Source organism: Cynoglossus semilaevis, chromosome 14, assembly GCF_000523025.1.
Source record: "Cynoglossus semilaevis isolate Cse_v1.0 chromosome 14, Cse_v1.0, whole genome shotgun sequence".
In the NCBI taxonomy this organism is placed as follows: Eukaryota; Metazoa; Chordata; class Actinopteri; order Pleuronectiformes; family Cynoglossidae; genus Cynoglossus; species Cynoglossus semilaevis.
In genome coordinates, this window is record NC_024320.1 from 11,624,935 (window position 1) to 11,644,004 (window position 19,070).

Sequence of the window (19,070 nt, forward strand, 5' to 3'; positions counted from 1 at the left end):
AAATAATACACAAAAAACAAAGAATAAAATAGGATTACAGTGTATAAACCATAGACCTGACAGGAGATTTTTATATACAGTGTATTTTTAGCAAAAGGACGTTGAAAATGCAGGTTAGCTAGCAAAACTAAGAAATTAAAATAAATAAAATAACTAAAACTGAAGTTGTCCTATTGTAAAGGACAACGACACTGCACTCCAGATAATAGCTACCAAGTTAACAACACAGAAAACAAAAACAGACATTTTTCACAGGACCAAATATAAAAGACCCCCAACTCTCACACCTGCCTCCAAAAACATGTTTCAACATTATTTTCCCTCTTCCTCCGTCACTGGAGTGCTTTCATCATCCTGGTTTTTTCCATTTGGTAAAGTGAAAGTAAAAACATCATCTCACAGCTCCTCCCTCATGAGGGTATGTGTGTGTGTGTGTCATGCCTTTAGGCTAATTCTAGTTCAACCACAGTGACAGGAAACCAGTTCATTTTTCCTACAGCTGATTTCATTTCGAGTAAAAACTCTTGACTGGAGCGTCAGTCAGGAGGAGCTGATCAAGATCTCATAGAAACCTGCAGGGTGTGACCTTAGGACCAGGGTGCCGAAACACACGCCTACACACGCAAGGTGTGTCACCGTTGGTGCGGTGTGCCAGTGCAGCCTTTTTTGACTGAACACATTTACTGTAAACATGGATTGGGCGCAGCTCCTTGAGCAATAATTTGAAGCTCGTTTCATTTCTGTGTTGAGGATTACCATGATGAAGGTACAGTAAAACAAACTTTACTTTTGTTTAAAGTATTTATAGTGTAAGTGAGTGTTTTGTGGCTTTGGGTGATGTAAGAGAAGTATCAATTCTGTTATCCTAACAGATGATTGTGTTTTGTTTTACCTGCAAGAATGTGTTACTGTGTTGTTTGACTCTGTTAAGCACGAGTGAGCAAGACATACCTTCTTTATCAGATTTTCTGCATACTTTCAGATTGAATCGATCCTCTGACATTGACCTTGTGCTTCAGATGGATTCAAGATTCAGGATTTCCTCTGGGATTTAGGTCAGTCCCATTACATTTCTGGAGATGTTTTCTCATGAGTTTCTGAGTGTTGACTTCACCGTTCCTCACAAGCTCTTTGGTTTAACTTCTTCACCTCTGTGTTCCACTCTGAGCATGGTGTCATGAGCTGGGTTGTTCATGTCTTTCTCTGACCATAGGCAACACCTGTATGACCACAGAGTTAGAGTTTTATTCTCACCTGATCCAATCATCTGCTGCCAGTATGGATGTGCCTGATATGAATCATACTGGGGTGATCTTCTCTCTGACAACATCTCCATGTGGAGAACATGACTGGACGGAAGATCACAGGTGAGGTCATGTTATAGTAACTCTCTCTGGGAGTCCGCAGTGATCTTGTCTTACAGCAAGAACATTTCCACTTTGATCCCTGGACATAACTGATGACCAGAGGTCTGAGCCTGGCTCTGAATGGTTGTCTCTATTCAGTATGTGGCCCTGCCATCTGTAGCCCTCAACCATAGTCTGCTAGGACTGGCTCCCCCCTCCCTGCCACCTGTATAAAAAGAAGATTTCATTTATGACTATTTTTTAAATCTATTTTTTGTTTGTTGTGTTTCATTGTATTGTAGCCCAAAGCTACGGGAGCAGCAGGAGAGACCAGCGCCCCCTGTGCCTAGTTGTGTGTCCATGACTAGTGATCATTCAATGGAGCAACCTCTTGCTTTTCAAGGACAATGCACCAAAAAAGAGTGAGTAAATACGTTTGTATTCACCATAAAGATTGTGTAGGTTTAAAAGCAAAGTATGCCAGAACTACGTTGGTCAGAAATTAAATTAAATTAAATTACATTAAATTCTTTGCCCATGAATTTATTTGGACAGTCTTGCTCCATCCTGCAGACATAAGGCTTTAAACCAAAATGTGTCACTCTTCCATATTATTAATGCTACAATCATTGTTTCAACTTAAAATGTTCTTGGGAACAATGTTCAGGAAACAGTCAAAGACCCTGGACTCTTTGAGCGGTGTGTCCATAAACAGTGACGCATGTATGAAACTACCTGCTTCTTTACACGGACAAGCTACCAAAACCAGGTCAGTCACTAAACCTGTGGGCGCAAAAACACAGATCGTCGAGGGTTACAGCTGCACAACTTACTTTTTTCATCTGTCTTTGTTATAGGACAGAGAAGAGCAGAGCAGACTGTGCTGTTCCAAGTGGAGTGTCCATGAAGAGTGACACGTCAATGTCTTGCTTAATAAATCTACAAGATACAAAGTAAGATCCAGTGCAGGTCTTGGATTTTCATTGATTGGTCTAGTGTTAAAATGGAGATAAAGGGACGTTAAGAAGAAAAAACCATGAGACCACAGAAATGGAGAACTGTCTCTTTAGTTAAATCATGTTAGTTATTGTACACAAACTGTACACTGCAGCTGTTATTTAATACTTATTAACTGCTTTTGACCGTTTGTCTTCCACAGACGAGAGCAGAGATCTGTAGAAGCTCACAGTGAGAGTCTCCTGGATCATCAAACTGACACAGATGCCGTATTTATGGTTTGTAAATAAACCTTAGTTAGTTGTTGGTTGTTGTCACTGAAGAAAATATGAGAATTGTTTTTTGTTTTCCAGCTGCTGGAAAAGAACATATTCAGTTTTGTGAAAAATGAACTGAGGGAGATCCAAAAGTCTTTAAAGTCGGGCAATATTGATGTCTGCGAGTTTAATGAGGAGGAGGAAGAAGAGATAAAAGTCGGCAAGAAAGCGGTAAGGGAGATCGCAATGGTCTTCCTTAGGAGGATGAAGCAGGAGAATCTGGCTGACTCCCTACAGAACAGTAAGATGTCTGAATGCATGTACCTTGTATAAAAAATAAAAATAATACAATTTTCCCTTCATTCTAGTGCTGGTTTCTCACTGTTGCTTCCTTCTTTCCCAAAGCAACTCCTGCTGCGTACCAGGCTAAACTCAAATCCATTCTAAAGCAGAAATTCCAGTGTTTGTTTGAGGGAGTTGACAACAGAGACAACCCAACTCTCATGAATGACATCTACACCGAGCTCTATGTCACTCAGGGAGGAAGTGAGGGGGTCAACGAAGAACATGAGGTCCGACAAATTGAAACAGCATATAGGAAGCTAGCAGGACCAGAAACCAGGATCAGATGTGAAGACATTTTTAAAACATATCCGGGAAAAGCTTATCCATGCAGGACGGTGATGACAAAAGGAGTGGCAGGCATCGGGAAAACTGTTCTAACAAGGAAGTTCACTCTCGACTGGGCTGAGGACAAATCCAATCAGGACATCTGCCTGATTTTCCCATTCACTTTCAGAGAGCTGAACCTGCTGAAAGGTCAAAAATACAGCCTGCTGAAACTTCTGCAACACTTCTTTGGTGAGACCATAGATTCTGGAATCTGTTGCTTTGACAAGTTTCAGACTGTGTTCATCTTTGATGGACTGGACGAGTGTCGCCTTCTGCTGGACTTTAACAACTCTGAGGTCCTGACTGATGTCACAGAGTCCACCTCAGTGGACATTCTGCTGACAAACCTCGTCAGGGGCAAACTGCTTCCCGAGGCACATCTTTGGGTAACCACAAGACCAGCAGCAGCCAGTCAGATCCCTCTTGAGTGCATTGATGTGATGACTGAAGTCAGAGGCTTCACTGACCCACAGAAGGAAGAGTACTTCAGAAAGAGGTTCAGGGATGAGCAGCAGGCCAACAAAACCATCTCCCACATTAGAGGGTCACGCAGCCTCCACATCATGTGCCACATCCCGATCTTCTGTTGGATCACAGCCACAGTTCTGGAGAACGTGTTGAAGTCAAAAGATGGAGGAGAGCTTCCTAGGACTCTCACTGAGATGTACATCCACTTCCTGGTGGTTCAAGCAAAACTGTGGTGCTACAAGTTCCATGAAGAACTTGGGAAAGGTCCTCAGTGGAATCCAGGGAACAGGGAGATGGTTCGGTCTCTGGGAAAACTGGCGTTTGAGCAGCTTCAAAGAGGAAACCTGATCTTCTATGAGTCAGACCTGAAGGAGTGTGGCATTAACATCACGGCAGCATCTGTGTATTCAGGGGTTTTTACTCAGATCTTTAAAGAAGAAAAAGGGTTGTTTGAGAAAAAGGTCTACTGTTTTGTTCATCTCAGCATCCAGGAGTTTCTGGCTGCTCTTTATGTCTTCATATCTTTCATTGAATCTGGCACCAATCTGTTTTCTCAGACCAAAGCCTGGTGGTCTCATTTGCTGAAGGACAAATCCAAACTATCATATCTCCTCCAGAGTGCTGTGGACAAGGCTCTACAAAGCCAAAATGGCCACTTGGATTTGTTCTTGCGCTTCCTCTTTGGTCTTTCTTTGCAATCCAATCAGAGTCTTCTAGGAGGACTTATGACACAGTCAAGCCCACACGGCAGTCGGGAAACAGTGGACTACATCAAGAACACCATCAAGAAGAACATTTCACCGGAGAGAAGCATTAACTTGTTTCACTGCCTTAACGAACTGAACGATCGATCTCTGGTGGACGACATTCAACAGTTCCTGAGTTCAGGGAGCCTGGTCACGGCCAGTCTCTCTCCAGCTCAGTGGTCTGCTCTGGTCTTCATACTTCTCACGTCAGAGAAACAGATGGATGTGTTTGAGCTAAGGAAGTACTCGGCTTCAGACGAGGGTCTTCTGAGGCTGCTGCCTGTGGTAAAGGCCTCCAACAAGTCTTTGTAAGTAAGACAAAAAAATGTAGGAACCATATTTTTCAATAATTAATTAAAATCTGTTGCAAAACCACCAAGGTTTGCATCTGGCTACACACCACTGCAAAACATGGAATAGTCTAGAAATGTCACAATGGTTTTTGTCAAAGACTGACATGGGTGAAGTCCTGATCTGTCTGCTTTGTGCTGAATAGATAGACATGCAGTGTGTTGGTGTGAAGCCACAGGCAAACACATGGCCACTTCTGTTTTCTGCTGGTTAGCAAAGGGTCATTTTAGGTTAAAAGGAAACAAATCTTCAGGTCTCTTGAACAAAAAGTCTCCAGACTGGATGTTTAAATTTCTCCAAACTGCTGACTGTTGTAAATAACGGTCCCAATACCATTTAAATGTCCATCAACATTTAAATTTTTGTATCTAAATTTTGATTTTAGGTAACAGGAACATGAGTTGCATAATTTTGTGTATGTTCTGTAGTCTGAATGGATGTAAGCTGTCAGAAAGAAGTGGAGAGGTGCTGGCATCGATCCTGAGCTCCACCTCTTCAAGCCTAAGGGAACTGGATGTGACCAACAACAATCTGAAGGATGAAGGTGTAGAGAGGCTGGCTGTTGGACTGGAGGATCAGCACTGTAGGCTGGAAAAACTGAGGTCAGTCTTTTTATAATGTGAACGTAATGTTGTAATCAGTTGCTCAGGTTTAATTAATATTGATACTGGATTTTTGTCATTAAACCAGACTGAACCAAAACAATCTGACTGAAAATTCCTGTCAGCTCTTATCACCGGTCTTCAGGACCAAGTCGTCTTGTCTCACAGACCTGGACATGAGTTACAATGACCTGCAGGACTCTGGCGTTACACAGTTGTGTGCAGGACTGGAAAGTCCAGACTGTACTCTACAAACACTCAGGTTAGACTGAATCAAGATTTACATGCTTGCAAATGAGTCGGCAGCATTCTTTGTCTAAAACACTCCTCCTCTTCAGACTGATTGGCTGTAACCTGTCAGGGGGAAGCTGTGAAGTTCTGGCTGCCGTTCTCTCCTCCACATCTTCCTGCTCCTCTCTAAAGGAACTGGACCTGAGTAACAACGACCTGCAGGATTCTGGAGTTGCACACTTCACCGCTGCACTTCAGAGTAGTAGTTGTAGACTGGAAACCTTAAGGTGAATTTAATTTCTTTAAGTTTTGCACAATATCTAAAAATGCAAACTCCGGTGATGGGAATGTGAAATATTTGGTTGATTAAAACCAGTATTTTCACACCCCCCTCACAGTAGATTCCTGGACCCCTTGTTGGTCCCAGACCCCCTGTTGAAGACCTCTGGCTTAATATGATTAGTCCTTATATGAGGTACACTTTGTTAGCACTTTGCTGGATCTAGTTTTTGTGGGCATCATTTTGTTAGTTGTTTTTGCGTAGATTCTAGAAGATGCTGAAAACTTTTTAAAAATTTTTCACAAACTACCGCGTTCATGTCTTTATGCATTAATGTATTAGGTTGTTGTGATTGGATATTTGCATTACCCCGATGTTAAACTGATGTACCTGATGAATTAGGCTGTAATTTTAATCCAACTTTTACTGAAAAACCTGAATTTGAAGGCCATAAAAACTGTTTCACCAGGTTGACGCAAACCAAACTGACACAGGAGTGCTGTCAGGACTTTGCAACCATTTTCAGCTCTAAGACGTCAAGCCTTCGACACCTGGACCTGAGCAACAACAACCTGCAGGACTCAGGAGCCACTGCACTTTTTAATGGACTGTCAAATCCCGACTGTGCACTTTCAGCCCTCAGGTTAGAGGAATGAGATACATTTTGGATAAAAGGTTACATTTTATTGCAAAACAAATGTAAAGTTTTTGTCTTTGTCTTTGTCAGATTAAATCAAACTAACCTCACAGAAAAATGCTGCCATGATATGTTGTTCCTGAGCAATCCGAGCTCCAGACTGAACGAGCTGGACATTGGGAACAACGCCCTGCAGGACTCGGGAGTGGAGCTGATTTGTGCAGGACTGCAGAGTCAACAGAGTTCTCTGATGAGTCTTAGGTCAGGCTTTGAAATTTTTTTTTTTGTCTTTGCTTATGACCTACATCACACACCTGAAAAGATGAAAAAAATGATGCTACCATCAAATTCTCGACATGGTCATCAACATGGTCTCATCAAGAGTTTTCCATGAGATGTTTAAACTCTGTACAGAAAGGCCATCAGTCAAATCCTGCAATTTAGCAGGGTTTTTTTTTGTGTAAGATTGTGTTCAAAGGTACTCAAGTACAATATATTTTTTTAAATTAAGTAATTTACACTTGAAATGCTATGCATTAATCGGGTGTCGTAGCAAAGGTTTTGTAAAATGACTTAGTGTCATATTTTCCATTGTATATTTGTGCATTTTCCACTTTTTCCCAGTTTTCCTTCTGAATAACATTTCATTTAAGTATCTTCAATGTCTGATCAAATTCCTCAGACTCAGTGGCTGCAGGATATCAGAGGAAAGCTGTGAAGCTTTGGCATCAGTTCTCAGCACCAGGTCTACTGGTCTCAAAGAGCTGCATCTCAACAACAATGTCCACATTCAGGACTCTGGGATGAAACTGCTCCTCGCTGCACTGAAGGCTCCACACTGTGGGCTGGAAACTCTCGGGTCAGGTTATCTCCAGTTTGTCTCTTTAACTTATACTAGAGAAGTGAAAATAATCTAAATACATGTTTGTTTGTTTGTTTGTAGGTTAAGTCAAACCGGCCTCACTGATAAATGTTGTCAGGATGTTTCATCAGTACTCAGCACCACGATGTCCAATCTCAAATCACTGGACCTCAGCAACAATGACGTGCAGGATTCAGGGGTTAAAGCTATGGCTGTGGGTCTGAAGAGTCCACAGTGCAGGCTGGAGCTCTTGAGGTTGTTTCAGTTTATTTCTGGGTCCTTGAATGTGCTTGAATGATCAATGTAATGTTCATAAATTGATACTGTAGGTGCCTCACAAAATTACTACAACTGTGAGAGGCAGAAAATGTGCAAAAAGCAATTTGAGAATAAAACTATACTATATATATTATACATATATACATACTATACATGTATATATATAAATATATAAATTATATAAAGTTAAATATATTAGAAATATTTTAAAATAAAAAATCCCTGCTAATTTAATCATCCACTTTATTTTATTTTTTAAAAACTGTAAATATAGATGTTTTTTAATATTACTTAATTGATTGTTTATCATTTTTAAATTTAGTGTGTTAAACAAACACTCTTCAAAAATTGTTAGAAGGAATAACTTTTAGGAATTTGCCAAATTGCAAAGAATTGCTTGAATAAGATAGAAGAACAAATTATTTCTAAATAACAGAGGATTATTCCTCATACCAAAAAGTATTTAAATCCACGTCATGAAAACTTATTGTTTACATTTTTTTGTAGACTGTCAGGCTGCTTGATAACGGAAGCGGGCGGGGCTTCTTTGAATGCTGCTTTCAAGTGCAACCCAATCCATCTGAGAGAACTGGACCTGAGCTACAACCACCTGGGCCCAACAGGAGTCAAGCTGCTTTCAGACAGAGTGGAGGATCCACAGTGGAGACTGGAATCTCTATGGTAAAAGAGACCTGTTAAAAAGACCGTGTAGTAAAGACTTAAATGTCCTGAGGCTGTTTTTGACTTTCTTTTCTTTTCTCTAGTGTGGATTATAATGGCGTGCAATGGTTCAAGGCTGGTCTAAAGAAGTGTAAGTGTGTGGTTGGTTATACAGCCATTTATGAAAGACAACTGCAGCTAAATTATATACTGCCCATTCCCCTTCACTACTTATTACAGTGCAGAGCAGGTGCTATGGGTAGCTGTACTCCTCCCAGAATGCCATGCCTGCCATGGACATTTATCAGCCAGTCCGTCCTTTCGTCTGTCTGTTTCTTTCTAACCTCTTACTTCTTAATATCCAACAGATGCCTGTGAACTCACACTGGATCCAAACACAGCCCACAAAAATGTTGTGCTGGCCGAGGACAACCGAAAAGTAATGCTCTCCGTGGAGAAGCAGCCTTATCCCGACCACCTGGACAGATTCGACTGGTGCTACCAGCTGCTGTGCACGGCCGGTTTGGCCAGTCGCAGTTACTGGGAAGTGGACTGGGAAGCAGGCGTGGATATAGGAGTGACTTACTGGAGTCTGAGACGCAGGGGTGCCCGTGACGGGAGCAGACTAGGGTGGAACGAGAAGTCGTGGAGTTTGGAGTTGACTGATAAAGGTTACTACGCCTGGCACAATAACATACGCACACCTCTTCTCACGAATCCCTCCGCTGTTTCTAGAAGAGTGGGGGTGTACCTGGACTGGTCTGCGGGTACTTTGTCCTACTATGATGTCACAGCTCACTCGCTAACTCACTTGTACACCTTCACCAGTACCTTCATTGAACCCCTGTACCCTGGCTTTGGGTTCTTATCTCTGGAGTCATCAGTGACACTGTGTTAGGAAATGGCTGGAAACTTTATTAAACTGCCTCCGTTTGGCTTAAGCTACGTTTTATAGCTTCATTAGCAGGTGTTAGTGATCATGTGTGAGGTAATGTTGGCTTTACCATGTTGTAATCAGTGTTTAATGTTTTGTTAACGTTAAATTATTATTTCTGTTTTGGTACTCTTTGTCTGTGAAGATTGTGCAGCTCTTCTTCTTGCTTTGCAGGCATTGCCACAAAGGAAAGTTGTTCTTTACATATTATAGGTATAATCCTGTAACTTGGTCACATTTTCCACAGTATACCAAAATGCACTGTGGTCACAAAGAATCTGCCTGGACTAAAAAAACACTGAGCTCTGCTGTCTGGTGTTGCTGTACACCACCAAGATCACATCAAAATTTAACCATTTCCAAACATTAACAACCAGTTAATGTTTTTTATTTACAAAGGTCATCTTTTTTAGGTGCCTCAGCCAAACTACTTTCATCCTCTTCATCCTAGAGTAACAATTTCACCTATCCTTCCTTTAATTATTTTAAAGTCCATTAACATTAAAACCATACTACCTTAAACTGAACCATGTAGCACCTTTATAGAAAGGTTTTAATTCAAAGCATTTCTATGTATATTTAATACTTGTTGGTATATGTATTCCAAATACAAGTTTGTAATAATAAAATAAAATGGATTTTATTTTTTAGAAAGCCAGTCTGCAGTCATTCACGTTTTTCCTTCTTTTAAGCAAAAACCAGGCAAGGCAGATCGAAAATATATTTTTATTAGATTGTTCTCAGGTATTTCTCATTGCAATGACTTAAAGATACAGTATGTATAGATAACTACTTGGTAAAAAAATATAATAGACTGAGACACCTGTGTTCACATTTGACTACCTTGGAGGGGAAAGTGCAAAGATACCCAGACAAACCATTTAGCATATATACACAGCTTTATAATGATATAGTTGTTAGTTACAGTATGATTGTTTTTGTTCATTATTGATGTTGAAAAAGTGAAAGTGAAATTAGCTGTAAAAGCCGAAATAATAATCCCTAATACCAGGCCTTGCTCCAGAAAGACAAAATAGTACAGCAAATATTCAAAAATCAGGTCTGAGTTTTGATATTTTTAAATACTGACCTATTGCAAAAAGAATAACAAGTAGAACAAGTATTTGTATGCTGCATTGTTTTTGCATGGAATACTTTAGTCTCTTACCTGACTATCTGCAAAGAGAATAATCAGTGATCACATTGTCAAAGCCCAGCAGTTTGTAGTTCAGGCCAATCACAAGTGAGCAGAAGTGACTGACGTCCACGAAGTCACAGCAGACGATGTTGACTGCCCCGTCCTCTTTTCCCGGACTCTGTTCACTGGTCCATTTCAGCAGCAGTGAAAGAGACCTCATCGTCAATTTCCTCATGTTTAGGTAGGGATGGAGGAGGACGTAAGTTATGTCCTCCGTCAGGTTAAGACCGCTGACGTAAAAACCTGCTGAAAAGCAAAACTATTTTTTCAGTTCAGGACATTTATGGTTCTCGATTTCCATCAGTGGTGAATACTCATTTGAGTACCTGGTCTTTGTCTGTGTTTCTGCTCCTCCAGATAAGCAACCACTTTCTTAGGATCTGGGCTGTCAGCATACCTGTGCATATAGCGCCCCCCAGAGGCCAGTCATGTGAGTCAGTATTTTATTAATATCTTTATAGAGCGAAAGTACAGTTTAAATAAGTGACAAAAAATAGGAATTACCAGTAGGGTATTGCATCCCACAGCTCAGGATGCTGCTGTACCATCTGATCATTTTCATAGGAAACAATGACTTGATGTTGTCTTGACCAACAGGAATGAAGGGTAGGTATGTCCTGCATAGACACAGGTTATTGTGTTAAATAAGCTTTATCTGTTATCAAAGTTTATGCAGACAATGTCTAATAAATAAAAGTTTTATTTTCACCTCATGAGGGCACAGTTTTTTCCCAAACAAAGTAATGATATCCTCCGCAAGACGCATGTGATCTGTGTCTGTCATGCCCTCAAAATGAGAGCAAGAAATGATCACAATCTCTTTGGGATGGGCATCCAGCCAGACTGCGAGTTCGCTAAGAGCCTCCTGCATGCAAACAAACTAAGATTGTAGTTCTAGCAGTGACTGAGAACACAAATGAAGAGGTTCAATTTTATATTCAGCCTGATTGGTGTCACCTCAACAGCAATCAGTGTGTAGACGGCATGGTGGAAATATAACCTGCTGCCTCCTGCTGGCTTCCTGGCAATCCTTAGGTCCAAATATCGAATTCCAAGCTCACACTGATCACGGAGAACTGTTTGCTTAACATTTCAACAAATATGGTGGAAAAGTCTTTACTTATTACTATAACAATAATATTCTTCCACATACCCTCCATGCATGTCTAAACACTTCTACAAAATGTGTTTCCACCTGAGAATTCATTCTTTGTAAAATTCTGGGGTGTGTCCTTCACACTGGGTCACAACCTATAGACTGAATTCACTAATCTTTTAAATGTTCAAAAATCAGATGGAACTCTCACATGTTTCAACAGGTTTTTAGGTGTTTGAACAGGTTTCCATGCTAATTTGATTAAAAAATGTGAAATGTGAAATTTTACTTTTCAGGTTGGATTACCATGATGTATGGTTTAGAGACAGTAGCAATAGGCAGAAGACAGGAGGCGGAGCTGGAGGTGACAGAGTTAAAGATGCTAAGATTCTCTTTAGGAGTGACAAGAATGGACAGGATCAGGAATGAGGTCATTAGAGGGACAACACAGAGAAAGGTTTGGAGTAAAAGCCAGAGAAGCCAGATTGGGGCGGTTTGGACACATGCAGAGGAAGGACAGTGGATACATTGGGAGAAGAATGTTAGAGATGGAGCTACCAGGTAGGAGAAAAAGAGGAGGTATATGGATGCAGTGAGGGAGGACAAGCAGTTGGAGTCAGAGTAGAAGATGCAGAGAACAGGGAGAGATGGAAATCAATGATTTGCTGTGGCAACCCCTGAAAAAAAGGGGACAAAGACAAAAGAAAAAAAAGAAGATTTTTTAGGGTTGATTACATGAAAACAATGTCAAACCAATTTGTGATGCAAGTGAAATGTGTCCTAATATTTTAATATATATATACATGTATATATGTATTAAAATATTACATTTGAAAGTATACCATCTGTCTTGTAAGTGACACTGAGGCAGTGGTGGCTTAGTGGTTAAGGAAGCAGGCTTGAGTGCCTGGTGTTCTGTATCACAATGACAAGTAGTAGTTATTTTCTTTTCCTTACCTGTGTTGTGGCCCAGCGGTAAATACAGGGTCGGGTAAAACAAGGAAAAAGGAACTCTAACACTTTGAGAGCGACAGGTTCTGATCCTAGCACAGGTGACGACAAATCCAAGCAGAACGACATGCTGTCGTGGCTTCCTGGAGGCATAGGGCAGTCGAGTATGTAAAAAACCTTCACATCATAATCAAATAGTTAATAAGTTGAAAAAATAAAAAAAACTATCAAGATCCAGAAAGTCTTTAGAGTCATTTCTAAACAACTTTGGAGGTTCTGAGATTATTAGTTCAAGAACAACATATTCGGTACACGTTGACAAAGTCTGGAAAAAAATCCAAACTTTCATCGTCGCAGGAATATAAATTAGTCATTCAAGTTCAAGAGGAACCCAAGAACCACCGAGGATTGACAATGAACTGGACGCAGCTTATATTGGAAAGGAAATATACAGTATACGCTTACAGTTTACACACATAGACAGTGTGTTTGTTTTACCAGGTATGGCCAAGTTCCACAGCGGAACATCGAGCAGCTCAGCGGGAAGACAGGACATCCAGTCAGGTGTCTGTAGCTCCTGTCCGTGCTCCATCCTTTTCCCTTTCGTTTCTTTTCTATCTTAATAATTACATCTTGTAGTTTATCTATAAATAAGTACGACGAGTACGCGTTATTCACCCACTTAAATCAGACAGAAAATGTTTGTTTACAAGTTTCCGGGTTTCTGTCATGTTGTTTCCTGCTTTGGTTTTCTTTAACGGAAGCAGGGGTTCTTTTTTCAATTTCAAAATAAAAGTCTCAACGTGTTTATTCTTTAAAATCACAGATAATTGATTTTATGCTAGCCACTTTACAAATAACCAGATTGTTTGAACCATGCCAAACGGACGCCAATGTTGTGGCAAATGTAATTTGCATAAAATGTCAACCCACAGTATCATTAACTATTTTGTCTGAGTCAGTCATTGTGAAACATCATTTAGGAGGCATAATACCAGGCATAACTAAGATATAAAGAAATGTGTGGCTGCTGTGATTTATTAACTTCCAATGGTAGGAAGAACTGGCTAACATTACATAGCTCTTAAGATAAAGTCTTCAGCAAATGAGAGATTACAAACATGGGTTGAGGCTACTGTACTGTATTTCAGAATAAATTATCTATTTTGTCACTAGTGGCAGTGCTCTGTGACCTTGAATAACAGCACTGTGATGAAAATTGGCTGACATGGTTTTTTCTCTTAAAAGTATCATGTGTTATGGGGAGCGTATTGTAATGAATTAAGATCTTTTCTGTGCTAACCCCTCTCTTCCCTGTGTGCCTGAGGCAAACACAGGACTAAATTATATTTATAGTGTATTAAAAAATAATTTAATCTTTTTAAAGAAGGCCATCAATCATCACTATTTTGGATAAACCTGTACTGTGTTGTGCTGTAATAGTCGATTAGATGAACTATTATTATACATTGACTTATTTTATATAGATTCAGTTTTAAAGGTTGCGTCAACCATCAAATTTGAGTCAGTCAATAATAAATAGTGGATGTACCATGAGTTCAAACTAATTAGTAGTGTCTTAATCTTCCTCTGAACAACAGTTCCAATTGATTTGTTGACAGTACTGAAATAATACAACCAATTCAATGAACACCACCCCACCCCATCTCTGAACATTTGTCCATTTGATTCTCTGTTAAACAGTTTATCCTGTCTTTAAACCTAATCCTATTTTTTCACTTTGATTCTGTAGCTTTTGAAATGGACTCAATTGCATTTGTGCCAAATTGTGTAGAGTATATCCTCAGATCTTTTTACCTAGCTATTGATCCATGAAACAAGGAGGTAAATTATTTCCATGTGTTGCTAGCCAGAATAATTAGACCTTTTATCTTATAATCTGTCACAGCTTTCACCTCATGTCTGTGTCTGAGTAGAACGCAGGGTCAAATTGTACTGCCTTACAAAGAAATCTGTGGCATAAATCTTTAAAATCCCAGACTAAACCTCCATCCACTCTAATACATTTATACAAAGAACATAATCAACATTGATGAATGTCCTAATTTTGAATATGACACAGTCTATCACAAAATGTGTGTGTGTTTAGGCTTAACGATTGCAATAATGTTTTCTTCACTAAATATCTGCAGTATTTAAAATGACATGACAGTAACATGGTTGGCTTATGACTGAATCAGATGACATTTATGGCATGTATGTGTGTAATGTCAGCACACCGTTGTGAATTTGACGTTATATGGCGTGTGTGTTAGTGTGAAAATGAGCTCAGAAGTAGTGGAAACCTCACAGGACCAGCACCGTTCACCTGATCCTTATTACTGCAGTTATACTATTGGATTACCCTAATGTATTCACTAACTGTTTGGCTGTGGAATGAATGACGCTGATCAATGTCAAAAATACCCCTGCCCCCACACACAGAGAAATGCCTACAATTTGTCTTCTACTCTTTTTTTTTTTTTTTTGCACCAAGTGAGTAGCGCTCAAATCTCGTGGTACACTGTACAAGGACAATAAAGGGTATTCTATTCTATTCTATTTGTCTTGTAAAATGTTATTGTGTATATTGTTAATCTCCTTTATGTCTGTTTTCTATTTTATTCTATTCTATAAACACTGTAGATGTGTAGGTGTCTGACATACATTGATTTGGTTAAATGTTTCAGCTGATATTTAGGGCAAAAACAAACAATTTGTTTAAAAAATATCTTTAAATAGAAGACATTTCTCTAGGTTTCAGTCAAAATCTAATGTTTTTGTTTGTCTAAAGAAGGTAAAAACCAAAGAATCCTTCTCCATCAGACATTTTAGCTTGCAAGTAGGTAAAGCAATAAATTCATTGCTTTATTTATTTTACTCTGAGGAATTGTTTCCCAACGGTTCTAAGAGATGTGTTGTTAGAATATCTCTGAATAATATAGTCTAGAGTTATAAAAACTAATGGAAAACATGACAAAAAAAGTGCTAAGTCAAATTATATGATTAAAGACCATTTATAATACAAATGTATATTTAAAGGGTGAATTTAAAAAGTAACCAAAATCACACTGAGGCTGCACTGGATGGATGATGGCCTCGTGGAGGGTCAAGTCCAAGTCTAAGTTTTTGAATAAAACAGGATCAGTAAAGTCATTCTGATTCATTTGTATCTTAAGGAAGAGTAAATTCTGCAGATCCAGAGCAAAGCAAAGCAACCTTTGATAACCATCTGGTAGACACATTAATTAGAGATAAATGAGATACAATTTTAAACAGTTGAACAAAACTGAAGTCCAGTCATATGACTTGTCAGTGTTTGTCTGATAACTGAGGCTTCAATCCTGCAGAGGATTGTGACCAGTGTTTGTTCAGAGAGAAAAAAAACTCTCAAGATTATAACAATTAATTTTTTTAAGCAGACACATTAATTCAATAAAGTCTGGAACCACAGTTTTATCACAGTTCTGTTCTGTGTCTCCTCATGTGAAACAAGTCCCTTATCTCAGCCATTATCACCTGTTGCATAATCAGTTTATCTATTTTAGTCTCAGCCACAATCGTGTTTTTTTTAATGTTTTGTTCCAGTCAACATTAATTGATTCAGTGCAGCTTATGTAACCCTTGGTTGAAATCAACAGAACAGAGAGAGTTTTTCAGAACTTTAATAAACTTGCAACCAACATCTTCAGATTTAGTTTTTCAAACCAATTTAAAACCTTCCTGAGAATGTTGGTTTTGAACTGCCTGTGGTCACCATTGTCCACTGTTGTGTTCATACTAAGTCACGCTTCAGTGATTTGTGGAGAGTGAGGCCTGTCATTTTCCTGCTGTGACAAAAATCTTTTAAATTATTTTTTTTTACTGGCAGTGGTTCTTCTTCTCAGTTGTTTTTATCTCCAGTACCTGGTTTGCGTCTGTGATGATTTTTATTATGTCAGAAGGTGAAACTTCAGTATCTGAGGAAGGGTCTTTCCTATTGTATACTTTAGAAAAAACTTCCTTTGTATACTCAACCTTTGTGTGTTGATTTAATTCTATTTCTGATTAGTATTAAGTCAATAGTGAATGAACAAAAAATGGACAATACAGTCAGGCTGACAGCTCCTGAACCCACGATTGGACAATTTCCAACACATCATTGCGGTATGAAAACATTTTATATTAATTTTTCAAACACTGTTTTTTTTTTGTTTTTTTTTTTACAAATGTCCTACACTAATTCATGTCCTTGGGATCAACACTTTTAAAGCCTCTCAGGTGATTTGTGTCTTTGTCTGTTGGGTCGTATGTGCAAACAATTGCCTTCATTGATCAGACAGCTTAAATATATCACATTACAGTATACAATAAATCAGGGCTGTTATGTCCCACGCAAATCTAGGTTGCTCCTGTTATACAGTAAAACCAGTTTATTCACTGCTTTAACCAATAAACTGAGGGTTTGCAGCTGATGCCAACATTCTCCTCTGCTCTGTTGTGGACTGTGTGAACTCTGAAGTTGACTGTTTCGCTGCATTTTAATGTGAAATTTTAGCTTTAACCTTTAAATTACCCTTAGTTTTCCTTTCCCGCTGCTTTAGCAGTGACCGGTAGCCGGTGACCTGAGGTCATATGATAAACCTACATCCACCATACTTGGTCCATTAGTGGCCAAGTCCCGGGGTCCTTCCAGGTTAATGCCTGCAAATGTTTTTGTTTGTTATTAGTCCGTCTTCTTATCTTTGCTTCCTTTTACCTGGGATTTGGAGGAGGATTTGTCGTGGTAATTGGCAAATAACATTTTGAAAGAGGTAGCTGCACTTCTCTGAAAATGTAATGAACGTTAACATCTTTAATTTAGTAGTGCACTCGAAGCCGTATTTGTCTGTCCAGGGAACAGTGTCTTCACTGACAAAGGTAATTTTATTAGTTAGACATAACTGAATTTACAAATTAACCCTTTAACATATTCTCAAAATGTTGTGACTGAAGTATGTTTACTACTGGTCTACATCCCACTTCTCCAAACTGGGAACTAATTGTTACATTGGTTTTATTCTAGCTCTTTGAGCTGTCCTGCATTCATTGACTCTCTGACATTCGTTTCAACAATGCACTGAATATTATTATCATGGTATTTTAATAAATGAAGAAATGGAAATGGGATTTTTAAAGTAAACTAAACATTTGTGAACTATAAATCATTCTTGCTCATAAGGACCAGACTTTGGGTTGATGCTCCTTTGATGCCTAAACATGAATTTTGTGAGACTTGGTTTGTCTGAGTTTAACTCTTGGAGTCTGTTGCAGTAATTAGGTTGATGCGTACATGTTTTGACCAATAGGACATGGTCATGTTTTTTGCCCTAACCTCCTAATTTGTCCTAACCTGGGATTTCTACTGTCTCTAAGAAGAGTGACATGTTTTCCAAGTAAATTGTTTATAATTTATCATGTGACACAACATTAACTTGACTCTACATAGATGCTGACTCTGTTCTTCACTGCATGTAGTCTGTAGGTTTAGATACTACATCTAAGTTAGTCCATTAGGTGAACACGCCTTTTTCTCACATCTATAAAAATAATTTTCTTTTAAGTCTGTGAAGATTTTCAGTCATCCAGGTTCTCTTCTCCGTAGTAGTCGTAGAAATTCTATTTCAAAGCAGTGCAAATTGTAGGACTGAAGCTGTTCCAACCACTGATGATTCCTTTGTATTTTCCACTGAATTTATAGTGGCCTAATATAGAATGACCCGCCCACCATGGTCACACACAGAGCTGCCCCCAGCCTCCTGCCCCATGTGGGTCACATCTGCCTTAATAAAGCTGATAAACTGCAGCCATCTCCAAACACACCGTGGTGTCCATCGTGACTCTGCTCTGGCACTCGGACCTGGACAAAGGTACAACTCTTTCCTTTGAATTATTTTCTTACTCATTATTCATATTTGTTTTTCTCCTTCCCATGTTTTGATGTATATATATATATATATATATATATATATTTAACAATCTTCATTGCAAAATAGTTATTAATTTTATATTTCTATAAAGAATTTTATTTTAATTTTTTCCTACACTGTAGGTTTTTGTCATGTAATGATTTTAATTTAACTTCCAGTTTGAGATGTATAAAAATAATCATGAGTTGGAAAAATACATTTGCATTAGCATTTTAACAAATGAAAAAGGATGTTTCAATAATTACATATTTTATTTTAACCATGAAAAGAGATGTTTACGATACTTTACAGTTGCATTTTTAAAGAATTTGCACATCATTTACTTTATGATATATTTTTTGTATATCTTATGATAGGTTGGGTGTTTTGGGCAACTTTTTGCTAACAACAATGTTCATTTGAAAATAAAAATACATTTTATCCAACATTTAAGAACAGAACACTTAAGACGGTTTTTCTCTTTGACTCTTGTGTAGCAAATACGATTCAAATGGTTTTATAAGTTTCATTTTTTACATTGTAAAAAAGAAAACCAGGCCATAAACATGACAAACATATTCTTTTAATCATATAAACAAACTGTTGTTGATTCTGC

At 38.7% G+C, this 19,070-nt stretch overlaps 3 protein-coding genes across 5 annotated transcripts in view; 2 read left to right on the plus strand and 1 right to left on the minus strand.

The window, feature by feature from the left end:
* Positions 1 to 411: 411 nt before the first annotated feature.
* On the plus strand, positions 412 to 9,925 carry LOC103389609 (NACHT, LRR and PYD domains-containing protein 3-like). Its single transcript, XM_008325096.3, has 19 exons — positions 412 to 766; positions 983 to 1,055; positions 1,214 to 1,367; positions 1,649 to 1,768; positions 2,014 to 2,115; positions 2,204 to 2,299; positions 2,506 to 2,581; positions 2,657 to 2,861; positions 2,966 to 4,754; positions 5,226 to 5,399; positions 5,488 to 5,661; positions 5,738 to 5,917; positions 6,380 to 6,553; positions 6,638 to 6,808; positions 7,230 to 7,406; positions 7,491 to 7,664; positions 8,196 to 8,369; positions 8,453 to 8,499; positions 8,717 to 9,925. Exons 3-19 carry the CDS (start codon positions 1,225 to 1,227, stop codon positions 9,244 to 9,246), a joined length of 4,506 nt encoding a protein of 1,501 aa, XP_008323318.1. The 5' UTR covers positions 412 to 766; positions 983 to 1,055; positions 1,214 to 1,224; the 3' UTR covers positions 9,247 to 9,925.
* A 69-nt stretch (positions 9,926 to 9,994) lies between these two features.
* On the minus strand, positions 9,995 to 13,290 carry LOC103389610 (PI-PLC X domain-containing protein 1). Of its 3 annotated transcripts, none has more exons than XM_008325101.3 (7): positions 13,026 to 13,290; positions 12,534 to 12,670; positions 11,438 to 11,563; positions 11,190 to 11,345; positions 10,985 to 11,097; positions 10,807 to 10,877; positions 9,995 to 10,723 (listed from the first exon to the last, which is right to left on the minus strand). In XM_008325101.3, exons 1-7 carry the CDS (start codon positions 13,117 to 13,119, stop codon positions 10,455 to 10,457), a joined length of 966 nt encoding a protein of 321 aa, XP_008323323.1. In that variant the 5' UTR covers positions 13,120 to 13,290; the 3' UTR covers positions 9,995 to 10,454. The 3 variants fall into 3 exon arrangements, with proteins under 3 accessions (XP_008323323.1, XP_008323322.1, XP_016893782.1); XM_008325100.3 differs by having other exon boundaries at positions 9,995 to 10,726; positions 13,026 to 13,289; XM_017038293.2 differs by lacking the exon at positions 11,438 to 11,563 and having other exon boundaries at positions 9,995 to 10,726.
* A 4,531-nt stretch (positions 13,291 to 17,821) lies between these two features.
* The window catches only part of LOC103389611 (four and a half LIM domains protein 2-like), a 4,127-nt gene continuing 2,878 nt past the window's right edge, over positions 17,822 to 19,070 (plus strand). The window contains exon 1 of the mRNA XM_008325102.3: positions 17,822 to 18,415. The gene's annotated coding sequence lies outside the window, so the exon portion shown is untranslated. The remainder of the gene's footprint in view (positions 18,416 to 19,070) is intronic.